Source organism: Elgaria multicarinata, chromosome 2 (genome assembly GCF_023053635.1).
Source record: "Elgaria multicarinata webbii isolate HBS135686 ecotype San Diego chromosome 2, rElgMul1.1.pri, whole genome shotgun sequence".
NCBI classification, from domain to species: Eukaryota; Metazoa; Chordata; class Lepidosauria; order Squamata; family Anguidae; genus Elgaria; species Elgaria multicarinata.
The window spans coordinates 16,439,769-16,452,592 of record NC_086172.1 but is presented as its reverse complement, the minus strand read 5'-3'; the positions used below and the strand labels follow the sequence as shown (position 1 = coordinate 16,452,592).

Sequence of the window (12,824 nt, the reverse complement as noted above, 5' to 3'; positions counted from 1 at the left end):
AAATACTTAAAAGGTTGTCACACAGAGGAGGGCCAGGATCTCTTCCCGATCCTCCCAGAGTGCAGGACATGGAATAATGGGCTCAAGTTACAGGAGGCCAGATTCCAGCTGGACATCAGGAAAAACTTCCTGACTGTTAGAGCAGTACAACAATGGAATCAGTTACCTAGGGAGGTTGTGGGCTCTCCCACACTAGAAGCCTTCAAGAGGCAGCTGGACAGCCATCTGTCAGATATGTTTTAGGGTGGATTCCTGCATTGAGCAAGGGGTTTGGACTCGATGGCCTTATATAGGCCCCTTCCAACTCTACTATGATTCTATGATTCTATAAATAATGACTGTCTGAAAGACATATTGGGTTAAAAGTTGCCTTTTTTGTTGAAAAAGGAAAAGCTTTGGGGAAAATATCTACTTGAATTTAAACATTATAAATTTATTATTTAAAGCATTTTTATCCCATTCTACAGCAAAAAGGTTCCCAGAATGGCTTACAGATCGAAAAATAAACAAGACCATTGTTGCTTTAAGACTTAAAGTCGAAAAGACACGACACAAATAGAGAAAGAGGTGGGAGGGAGGAATAATGTAACTCTAGGACCAGTTTGAAAAATTACAGTTATTACTATAACCAGCTAGGATGGAAATGGTTCCAGTAGCCTGATTACATTAGGTGACAGTTAAGAGAGAGCCCTTAACAGCTGGTCCATCTGCAGAGCTGATGCAATGACCCTATATTGTTTCTCTCGCTCTCCTGCAGCCTGAGAAATGATATAGGTCATGCATGATGTTTATGGTTGTGGGTTTTTTACTTGGAGACTAGCAAGTCATCACACGTGCTTTGATGGCATTCTGTATCTCATCAGAATCTCCCCCACAGATCCCATATGGGTGATCTTGTACCCCTGTTTTATGTACTCCAGTTACTTGAACTCCACAGTGCATTATGTTCTTAAATTAATGTAAATGTAGAAATGTACTAACCAAATAGCATGGACACTTACTTTCCATCTCATGGAAATGCTATTTTGTGCAGTAACTACTTTCCAGCCATTGTTTCTAGAGGACACTTCTTGCAACTTGATCCTTTTTATTTCATTTCTTAGATTTGTATACCGCCCAACTGGCAAATGCCCTTGAGGTGGTTTACAATCATAAAATCAAACAACAAGAAGTAAAAAAATACAACAATAAAAGTATTGATATAATATAATATTAAATAAATAGATAAAAATAAACATTAGAAATATTAAAAACGTTGAGGAGCCAGCAGTAAAAATTATAATCAAGCAACAGATTAAAGCTTGAGTAACCATCCGTAGGAGTAACCATAAGGCTAAAAAGAATGTAGAATTATGTATTTTAATGATATTTTGTGTGTCTTAGCGATGCAGTGTGGACTCCATTGGATCTGCCGTCATTGGTTGCCGAAAACATTCCAATTCAACAAGAAAATATCTTTTGGAAAGTGCTTTTGGTGTTGCCAAGCCATGAGGAATATCGATCTGAGGATCCTACCAGGTATTAATTGTATTTAGACTATGCAAGAAAGGCAGCAGCTGTGATACTGGCTGTGTGGCCGTCAATGCTGACTATGGTGGAGCCATTGCTAGCAATAATACAGCTTTTTGCAGTTGCTATGTCAGGCCCAGAAGGTGTTTTCAGGGCTCTAGGACAGAGCTCTTAACTGTTCATTAGAAACCTGCATTATAGAACTGAACAACCTTTTCTGCATTCGGAATTTACAGGATAACACATGAGCAGAGATCCTGCCAAATAAGTACAGAGGGAAAGGAGATAATGGCTGGGGGGGACGGGGGGACGGGACCACGCACTATGAGTTGTTTCCTCTGTGTGTGCTGCTCGCGTGCCTGGCATTTGCTTAATTACCAGCGCTGTGGTGCGAGTTGTGGTGTGGTCTGAACACGGCATGACAAGAATGGCTTTTAATCCACCGCACAATCCCTACTACAAGACATGGTTTGTGAGGTGGATTAGAAGCCACCCCTGCCATGCCAAATACTTGGGTTTGGATGACATGGCAACCGGCGCGGGTAAGTAAGCAAATGCCAGGCACGTGAGCAATGGGGGAAGTAGCTCATACTGCGAGATTTCACCTGTTGAGCATGCAAACCCAGTCAGTAAATTCGGTGACAATATAATGATTGATGTCACATGCCAATTAGATGATTCAACTTCCATGGCTGTATATTTATATCTATATATTTATATTATGGATCTATGTTACATGATAGGCAGTATAGAAGTATTTTTTAAAAAATAACTTTGTAAGGCAAAAATTCTATGAATGCTACTTAATATTTAGTATTAACAACAGGGGAACTGTGGATGTGGAATGATGGAAGGTAGAGCTTCACTTAATCCCTCTTTTAAAAATCATAGTTCTGCACTGAGAAGGCGTAGGGTATCTCAGGGACTTCCCCGAGATACACCGGTCCTATATCTTGGGGTAGTCCCTGGATTGTCCCTGTGCGTCCACATGATGCACAGGGGATCCCAGGGGCAATCCAGGATGAGCAAGGACTTTCCCCGGGATATCAGGAACCGCTGAAAATCTGTTTTTTTCCGAGGTTCCAGGACTATCCCGCGGAGCACAGGCCGTGTGGCCGCTGCTCCTGGGTTGTCCCATCCTCCCCACGAGTAGTGGGGCACTTGAAATGGGTTTTGTGAACCGCCCAGAGAGCTCTGGCTATTGGGCGGTATAGAAATGTAATGAATAAATAAATAAATAATAAATACGGAGCTGCACAGCAGCAGTCTGTGCCGTTGAGGAGCGGTTTTTTAAAAAACTTACTTTTGCTCTGGAGTGCAAGTTCGCTCCTCTCCGTAGTTGTTTTTTTAAATGGCAGCTGTGACATCCTTCCGGAATGTTGCGCAGCCATCAAGACACCCAGGGAGGATTGCGGAAGCCGGTAAGTCTGCGATCCAGCCCCCCTCTACACCCTATGAGATAGACATGCCCGTAGTTATTCCACATGAAAGTTACTAGCTGGTACTATTAAACAAATCATGAAAAGAAGGGGGCTGCTCTAGAAATGTGGGCCACCAAACAGTGCTATGAAACTATATATTGTAAAAGCCAAATGAGTTTTGTGTATAATTATTCTACTCTTTCTTGTGTGGAATAATTGAAAATATACCCTTGTAGATGTTAAGGGAATTTAAAAGAGAGCTTGGGAAATATGACCTATGCAAGGATAAAGTAGTAGAAATTGACCCTGTGAACAGTCCTTACTGTTAAAAGGAGTTGGGATTCATCATACACACAGGCAGTTTCCCTGTGCAGGGCAACATGGGCGATACTTCAAGTTGTTACCTGAGCAGCTGTTGAGCTGAGGTGTGCTGTTCCTTCTCATTTCAATATCAGAAAGAACATTACAAAGGTGTTATCTTAGGAAGCCAATTTTCGGAAGTAATAGGAAAATGTGTTTTGAACATGATTAACTGCTAATGATCTTATTTAATATCAAGATCAGTAATTGTTAGAAGAGAAATATATACATTGATTTATAATAACTGAACAATTATATCTGCAGGTATTTGACTTCAAAAGAAATATTAATTTATTTTCCTTTATTTTTAAATGTTTATATTACTAGTCTGTAAATTGCAAGATTTGTATAAGAATTATATTAACCACATAGGGAGGGAATGGAACTATATGTTGAAATAAAAATTACTTAGAAACTCTATATCAGTATTAAAATTTGCTCTAGCATTGCTGAAGCTCAAGCCCTGTATCATTCTGAGCTAACTTGAGCATGTTCTTTTTTTCTTTTCTGTGTGGAAGAAGGCAAGTTGGCAGTTGTATTCTCCTTCTCTGTAATAAAACAGAACCATTTTGTATTTCTTGTCATGTGCGTGACATTGTTCTCCCTTTTCCACAGAAACCTATCTTTCCCTTACACTAGGAAGTTTAGAGTTATGGGACATGGGGTCTCACCCTTAGAAGGCCTACCCAGTTGAATTTTAAGATGCCTTTTTTAATGGTGTGCTCCTTTTAATGATGCACTGGTTTTAGATGTTTGAATTAGTTCTATGTATTTTATGGTGTTTTTATTTGTGTTGTACCCCGCCTCGATCCAGAGGGAGAGGCGGGTAACAATTATTATTATTATTATTATTATTATTATTATTATTATTATGTCCTTTGCCAGCAGCAACAGTGACTTTTTAAAATAGAATTATTGCTGGCAGGCAGTTTAGCAGGATGGACATGTACTAAGCACAAAATGCCAGTATAACTGAAACCACACAAGCCACTTAGGTGTTCGTTGGAGAGCTTTAATTTCACCTCACATTGCCTCAATCACAAAGTTTATTTCAAGGGAGCCAATTGACACTTTCCACTATGGGCATTCAAGTGATACACATGCACAGTAAAATAACCCTGCCTTGCACTGTCACAGCTATGCACATCGGTAGAGTCAGGATGCTGAATAAACAGGTTCTCAGGATGCAAATAATTTATTTTCACAAAGCCCGATGTGTTTCAGCCTGTACTTTATCCAAAGACTTTTCTCTGGTTGTTAGAATTTTATTTATTTATTTAGCTCCATCAGTGTACATGGTGCTGTACATTGTAAAATAATAAAACGGTAACACCCTGCCACATAGGCTTACATTCTAATAAAATCATAATGAGAAAGGAAAGAGAATGCACCAAATAGGCACAGGGCACAATAAAACTAACAGTGTGAAAGTAAGAACAAAGTCAAGTTCTAAAAGCTGTAGAAAAAGAAAAGTTTTCAATTGAGCTTTAAAAACAGTAATTGAACTCATGATCCGCAAATGCTCTGGAAGAGAATTCCAGGCATAAGGGGCAGCGAGAGAAAATGGACGAAGCCAAGCAAGAGAAGTAGAGACCCATGGGCAGGTAAGAAACATGGCATTTGATGAGCGAAGAGCACGAGCGGAGCAATAATGTGAGATGAGAGAAGAAAGATAGGAAGGAGCTAGACAGTGAAAAGCTTTGTAGATCAACAGGAGAAGTTTATATTGGATTCTGAGGTGAATTGGAAGCCAATGAAGGGATTTTAGAAGTGGAGTAACATGATCAGAGCGATGAGCCAAGAAGATGATCTTAGCAGCTAAGTGGTGAATCGAAACCAACGAACTGACGTGAGAAGAAGGAAGGCCAGTCAGAAGAAGGTTACAATATCATGAACAAGAGTCTTGGCATAAGAGTCAGACAAAAGGATCGGATCCTGGCAATATTATATAAGAAAAAATGACAGGACTTAGCTACTGCCTCAATATGAGGAGTAAAGGAGAGTGATGCGTCAAATATAAAACTAAGACTACGAGCTTCCTCAACTGGAGTAAGTGTAACATTATTGACGGTAATAGAGAATGTTGTCTGAACCAGGCCATTGAAAGATGGGGAGACAGTTTGGGAGGAAAAACAAGCAATTCTGTCTTTGCCATATTAAGTTTCAAATGACGATGAAGCAAACAAGCTGAGATATCTGAAAGACATGCTGAGATACGATCCTGAATGTCAGGAGAAAGTTTGGGAGATGAAAGATATAATTGTGTATCATCAGCATACAGATGATATTGGAAGCCATGAGATCGAATAAGATTACCCAAGGATAACATATATAAAGAAAACAACAACGGGCCAACCACCGAGCCCTGTGGGACCCCAACTGAAAGTCTGCAAAATTTCCTCTAGCAAGATAGTCGTCTCCTGTGATAATCTGACTCCATAGACAAGTATCTTGCTAGAGGAAATTCTGCAGACACTGTCTTCTAACAACCCCCTGAAGAAGGCCTTTGAATTAATTATTTGCATCCTGAGAACCTGTTTTTCCTTTTTTCTGACCTGACTTGGATGCTCTCCTCATTTTGTTTTGGTATCAATATTTTATGCCTATGATTAAAAATATTTGACACTTTAACTGTAGATGCTGCTACCAATTAAATCTGAGATGTTCTGCTGAAATATTTTTTTCCTTCTGTTACAGAATTCTAGCAGATTGGTTGAAAGCAAAATTTATAATAGATAAAAATGTGAAGGGAACTACATCTGTGGTGAACGACGGAATTCAGACCCTTGCATTGCATACTTCACTTCAAATACAAGGAGATCAGAATGTCTGTGTCAATGTGTGTATAAAGGTCTGTTCAAACAAACAATACTTGCTACATGTGACTATCTTGATAGATAATGCAGAAGCCCATTACTACAATACATTTTATGTAGGGGTGCCTTCTGAAAAGCATTCAGAAAGCAGAGGCCAGGATCTTAACTGGAACTTGTTGCACCGAATGTATCACCCAATGCTTAATCTTTCTCACTGGCTTTGTTTCCAGTCATAATTCAAAGTGCTGGCAATGTTCTAGAATTTATTTATTTATTTATTTATTTATTTTATTACATTTATATACCTCCCCATAGCCGAAGCTCTCTGGGTGGTTTACAAAAGTTAAAAACAATGAACATTAAAAACAGATATACAAAAAACCCATGAAAAGCATAAAAACAATATCGATATAAAACAGCTATTCTGGGGTCAATTAAAAATTCAGCATATGTTGTTAACTGCCTGAGAGAAGAGAAAAGTCTTAACCTGGCGCTGAAAAGATAACAATGTTGGCGCCAGGCGAGCCTCATCAGGGAGATGATTCCACAATTGGGGGGCCACCACTGAGAAGGCCCTCTCCCTTGTTGCCATCCTCCGAGCTTCCCTCTGAGTAGGAACTCAGAGGAGAGCCTTAGATGTTGAGCATAGTGTACGAGTAGGTTCATGTGGGGAGCGTCAGGTATTGTGGTCCCAAGCCGTGTAAGGCTTTATAGGTTAAAACCAGCACCTTGAATTGGCCTAAGGTTGCTGAAGGACATCTTCTCCTGTATGTGTGTGCTTATTTACTGAGGTTCAGAAAGGTAGCATGGGGGTAGGAGTGTCCAGTGTACGAATGTCAAGCTAGAAGTTGCTAGATTGTGAGGCTCTCCATGATTCTGCTGCTGGAAGAAGGTTAAGAAAGGAAGTTTGTGTTCATTTCTTGTGCAGATTTTGTCTGGAGAAGAAGAATGAATTTCCTGGTCTGCTCTCCATCCCCTCATTGTAGGTGTAGGGAGACCTCTGCCTGCACACTTAGCCACTATGGCCCCTGGGGGCTGTGCCCACCTGCCTCCCAGATACGTCATAGAAGGGTTGTTGCAACAATACTTTACCCTCCCCATTTCTTTGTTTTTGTACTGTAGGTACTTCCAGACAAGTGTTGGTGTGTGGTGTTTCCTCCCCCCTCCCCCATCATTGCCCTGCATCATTCATGGGAGATCCAGATGTTGTAATCTTTTGCTTGTAAACCTTCCTTGTTCTTCCACCACTTCTTTTTTTCTTAATGCAGAAAGATCTGTTAAGGAAGAAAGAATAATATAAACTTCTCCTGTTAACCTTCAAAGCTTTTCACGGTCTAGCTCCTTCCTATCTCTCCTCTCTCATCTCACACTATTGCCCCGCTCGTGCTCTTCGCTCCTCTGATGCCATGTTTCTCGCCTGCCCAAGGGCCTCTACTTCCCTTGCTCGGCTTCGTCCATTTTCATCTGCTGCCCCTTACGCCTGGAACGCTCTTCCAGAACATTTGAGAACTACAAGTTCAACCACAGCTTTTAAAGCACAACTAAAAACTTTTCTTTTTCCTAAAGCTTTTAAAACTTGATGTTGTGCAGACTTCTACTGTTACTTTCTACTGTTAGTTTTTCCCTACCCAGTGCCTGCTTACCCTACCCTGTACCTGTTTGCATTCTCTTCCCCTCCTTATTGTTTTACTATGATTTTATTAGATTGTAAGCCTATGCGGCAGGGTCTTGCTATTTACTGTTTTACTCTGTACAGCACCATGTACATTGATGGTGCTATATAAATAAATAAATAATAATAATAATAATAATAATAATAATAATAATAAGAGCTGCCCAATGCCTTCTAATTGCTAGCATGAGGAACCCTTCCTCTGCAAGCACCGTATGACCTGGTTCACATGATCAAACCCATGATTTCTTAACCATGGGTTTGTGAGCACATGCAAGTGAGCGCTTTGGCTATAAATTTGGTCATTCGTTTTGCTAAAATAGTTGGGGAAAAAATGCATCTTGATTTATTAATGAGATCGGTCTATACGAATCAGGGGCAGTTAAATCCTTATCTGGTTTTGGAATTAATATAATTAATGATTGTTCCCATGATTCTGGAATCTTCTCCCCCTCTATTATTCCATTATACAAATTTAGTAATTTTGGTATTAATAACTTTTTAAAAGTTTTATAATACTCCGTTCCCAATCCATCTACCCCGGGAGATTTACCCCCCTTCAAATTCTCTATAACTTCCTCAACTTCTCTTTGAGGTATGCTCACTTCCATTGATTCTTTGTGTTCCTTTATCAATCCCTTCTTTATATACTTGTCAATGTAGACTTCCATCTTCTTCTTCCCACAATCCTTTTCTTTATATAATTCTTGATAGAATTCCTGAAAATTTTTTATTTTACCTTTCATTGTACTACAATAATTCCCTAACTTCTCTTTCACTATTCCTATCGAATTCTTAGCCTTTTCCTTTTGTGTGAGTCTAGCCAGCATCTTGTTATTATTTTCAAAATATTCTCTTTTCATGTAGATTAAGTTCTTTTGAACTTCCTCTGAATTCTTATTCTCCAACTCTTTTTTCTTGGCTTGTAATTCTATTAATTTTTGTTTATTTTTTGTCTGCCAATACTCTTTCTCCAACTTCTTAATCTCTTCCTCTAACTTTTGTTGTATTACCCCCTGTTGCTTCTTTAATTTACATGTTTCTCTAATACAAATCCCTCTCGCTACCGCCTTCATGGTGTCCCAAACGGTTGACGTTGAATTTCCCCCCTTTTCATTAATTTCCCAAATTTCTGACAGCTCATTTTGCATTTTCTCTACAACTTCATCATATTTTAAAATCCTAATATTCAGCTTCCACCTAAATGCTTCTCTATAATCCTTCTTAACTGAAAAATCTAAACTTACCAATGCATGATCTGTTACTTTAATTACACCCACATCCATTTTACATATCTTAGTTGCAAACTCCTTTGAAACAAAAACATAATCTATTCTAGAATAAGCATTATAAACTGGAGAGCAATAAGTAAAACAGGGCTCCCCCCCTCTAATTACACGCCACCCATCAACATAGTTATTCTCTTTTATCAACTTATTTAAAATTGTGATGTTGTTCCTCTTTTCCCCACTAGCGGGGTTAGACCTGTCCAATCTATTATCCATAACCATATTAAAATCTCCAGCTAGAATAACATATCAATTTCAATTAACCCAGGAACTCCGCTCTGACATTTTGGGGGTATCTAGTACTCCGCCATCCTTCAGCATTTGTCTGGGAATCAAGCCACAGAGCTTTTCATTACAAAACGGTGTTTATTACAAATAAAACAAGACACAAATTGAGAGGGGCAAGCAAGTATTCAAAAGAAATAACAACCTTCCTGACTTTAGCACAGTCAACTGCCCTATTTATTGATTGATTGATTTATTATATTTCTATGCTGTCCAGTAGCCAAAGCTCTCTGGGAGGTTCACAGCAATTTAAAACCCTAAAATACAACATTAAGATACAATATAAGAGTCTAAAACTGGAATTGGGCAAATTCATCGAGAATTATTCTGTCCGTGGCTATTAACCATGTTAGCCAACTGAAGCATCCATCCATGTCCAGAGGCAGTGCTTCTCTGAATGCCAGTTGCAGGTCAGAGGGCAACCAACAGGGGAGGGCTTGCCTTCAGGCTGTGGTTGCACCAACCATTGGTGAGCTATTGTTAGAAACAAGGTGCTGGACCACAGACCTCTTTGGTCTGGTCCAGTTGGGCTGTTCTTGGCTTTTTGCGCTCTTATGCTTTTCCCACAATAGAATGCATTGTTTGCCTTCCCTGTGTAGGTGACTCATGGGACTCTCAGCACTGCTGAGCTTGATGACGCTGAGACTCAAAAAGAGTTGCACGGGATGAGTGGATTGATTCTCCTGCTGTCTCCTCGAGTGAGTAGTGAGGATGTTGCAAAGGAAGATGTTTATTGGCTTTCAGCCTTACTTCAGTTGAAACGGCTCCTTCAAGCGAAACCTTTCCAACCAATAGTACCTCTTGTGGTTCTTGTCCCAAACCATGGAGATGAGGCCGTGGGAAAGGAAGTAGAGGAAGGTGAGTGAATTCTGACTACTTTGGAATAATTTGCTATTGTTTAAGGAAATAGTCAACAAAGAAGCAGTGGCTTATAAACAAGGAGAGTTCTCAGGGCTCTAAGAATAGTTTAGGAAAAACTATATACCAAAGTCTGCTTAAACCCAAAGGGAACATTTTATTTTTATTTATTTATTTATTTTAAATTTTATTTAATACTTCAATACACTACATACATCAATACAATAAAAATACTACATAATACATAAATTGTTGTATATCATTTGATAACATATATTCTAACTTATTCTATTAACATAATCATACTTAACATAAAAGTGCACCCCCCACCACGGGATCTATTCCTGTTTCCAAAATCTCATTGTTTCTTCTGGAGGTGCTTTCCCACTCCCCTTAGATAAAACAAATTCTAGGACTGTTTCCATATTCCCTCAAAATCACTTGTTTTTATCATTCCTCGTCTAACTTTTATGTTACATGTTAATTTGTCATTAATAGCAATATCCCATATTTCTTTATACCAATCTTCTATATGATAATCCCCTTGAACCTTCCAATTCCTAGATATCATTAACCTTGCTGCAGTTAACAAATTCGTTATCATTTCTTTTGTCTCTTTGCTACAATTTAATTCTCCATATAATGATAACAATGCCACCATAGGTGTCTCTTCAGTCTCCATTCCTAAAATTTCTTTTATCTCATTGAATACCATTTTCCACAATTTTTGTACAAATTCACATTCCCACCCTATATGTAAATTCCTCAAAGGGAACATTTTAGGGGATGGATGTTTTCTTAACGTTGAAGTAGGTATTTTTCATTACAATGTCAGTGAGATTGTCATTTCTTCATTCTGTGCCTGTCCAGGTAAATAAATGAGTATAAAGTGCAATGCCTTTTCTTTTAAAGGGTTGATGCTGCCAGATTTGATTTCAGCTAACCTTATTTCAGGCTTCAACATTGTTGAAATGCCAGATTCTGTGAGCGATTTGCAGGGTACCAGCAAGGTAAGAATTATGTCTGCATACTCCTACCACATTTAATAATTATAGTCTGGTGGGGGATATTATTCTCAATTACATTTTAATGAATGCATTTAAAAGGTTGGTAATCAAAAGAACAAAACAGAAAGGACTACTGAGAAACTTCAGAAATAATTTTGTACTTGCATGAAAAGGCAGCCTCAAAGATATGTTGGTCCTAGGCCATATAGGAATTTAAAGTTAAAGACTAGCACTTTGAATTGTGCCGGCAACCGCTACAGCAGAGTATTTATTTTATTATTTTGAATTTTTGTTGCCCCACCTTTTCCTGAAATGATTCTAAAGGCAGCTTACAACAGATTGCAAAAAAGCAATGAAAAACGAACAAACTAGGAGCATTTGGACATAATGCTAAATGGTTTAGTATTACAAGAATGTGTCTAGCTTCCCCTGGGTGTGCAGTGCTCCCCCCTGCTAAGAACCTAAGAAGTGCCCTAATGCTGGATCAGACCAAGGGTCCATCTAGTCCAGCACGCTGTTCGCACAGGGGCCGACCAGCCATCGGCCAGGGACCAACAAGGCAGGACATGGTGCAACAGCACCCTCCCGCCCATGTTCCCCAGCAACTGGTGCACACAGGCTTACTGCCTCGAATACTGGAGATAGCACACAACCATCAGGGCTAGTAGCCATTGATAGCCTTTGCTCCAGGAATTTATCCAATCCCTTTTGAAGCCATCCAGATTGGTGGCCATCACTACATCTTGTGCTAGTGAGTTCCATCATTTAACTATGCACTGTGTGAAGAAGTAGTTCCTTTTATTTGTCCTGAATCAATCAACTTCCTGCGATGACCCCAGATTCTATTATTATTATTATTATTATTATTATTTATTTATATAGCACCATCAATGTACATGGTGCTGTACAGATAACACAGTAAATAGCAAGATTCTAGTATTTTGAAAGAGGGAGAAAAATGTCTCCTTATCCACATTCTCCACACCATGCATAATTTTGTATGCTTCTATCAGGTCTCCCCTTAGCCTTCTTTTTTTACAAGCTAAACAATCCCAGCTGTTTTAGCCTTCCCTCATAGGGGAGATGCTCCAGCCCCTTAGTCATTTTAGTTGCCCTTTTCTTCATTTGCATGAAGGCATTATGATACTGGCCATTTTATTCTCAATTCCTTTTCTTATAATGCCGAACATGGAGTTTGGCTTCTTTACAGCAGTCGCACACTGGGTGGACATTTTCATCTAGCTGTCCACCACAATCCTTGTTTGGTCACTGCCAGCTTTTTGCTTCAACGTGCATCACCTTACACTTGCTTACATTGAACCGCATCGGCCATTTGGATGCCCAGTCTCCCAGCTTGGAGAAATCCCTTTAGAGCAATTCACAATCCCTTTGTGTTCAAACAACCTTAAATAATTTGGTGTCATCGGCAAACTTGGCCACTTCACTGCTCACTCCTAATTCCAAATCGTTTATGAACAAGTTGAAAAGAATTGGTCCCAATATCAATCCCTGTGGGACCCCACTATTTACTTCCCTCTATCAGGAGAATTTACCATTTATTCCTACTCTCTTGCTTTCTGTTCTCTAACCAATTACTGATCCATAAG

At 39.3% G+C, this 12,824-nt stretch overlaps 1 protein-coding gene across 2 annotated transcripts in view; it reads left to right on the top strand.

Annotated features, from left to right (window-relative positions):
* Window positions 1–12,824, top strand: part of MCM3AP (minichromosome maintenance complex component 3 associated protein) — a 99,069-nt gene that overhangs the window by 65,241 nt on the left and 21,004 nt on the right. For both annotated transcript variants that reach the window (XM_063116079.1, XM_063116080.1), the window contains exons 20-23: window positions 1,384–1,518; window positions 5,988–6,141; window positions 9,952–10,210; window positions 11,123–11,220. In XM_063116079.1, coding sequence (XP_062972149.1) covers window positions 1,384–1,518; window positions 5,988–6,141; window positions 9,952–10,210; window positions 11,123–11,220 — 646 coding nt within the window. The remainder of the gene's footprint in view (window positions 1–1,383; window positions 1,519–5,987; window positions 6,142–9,951; window positions 10,211–11,122; window positions 11,221–12,824) is intronic.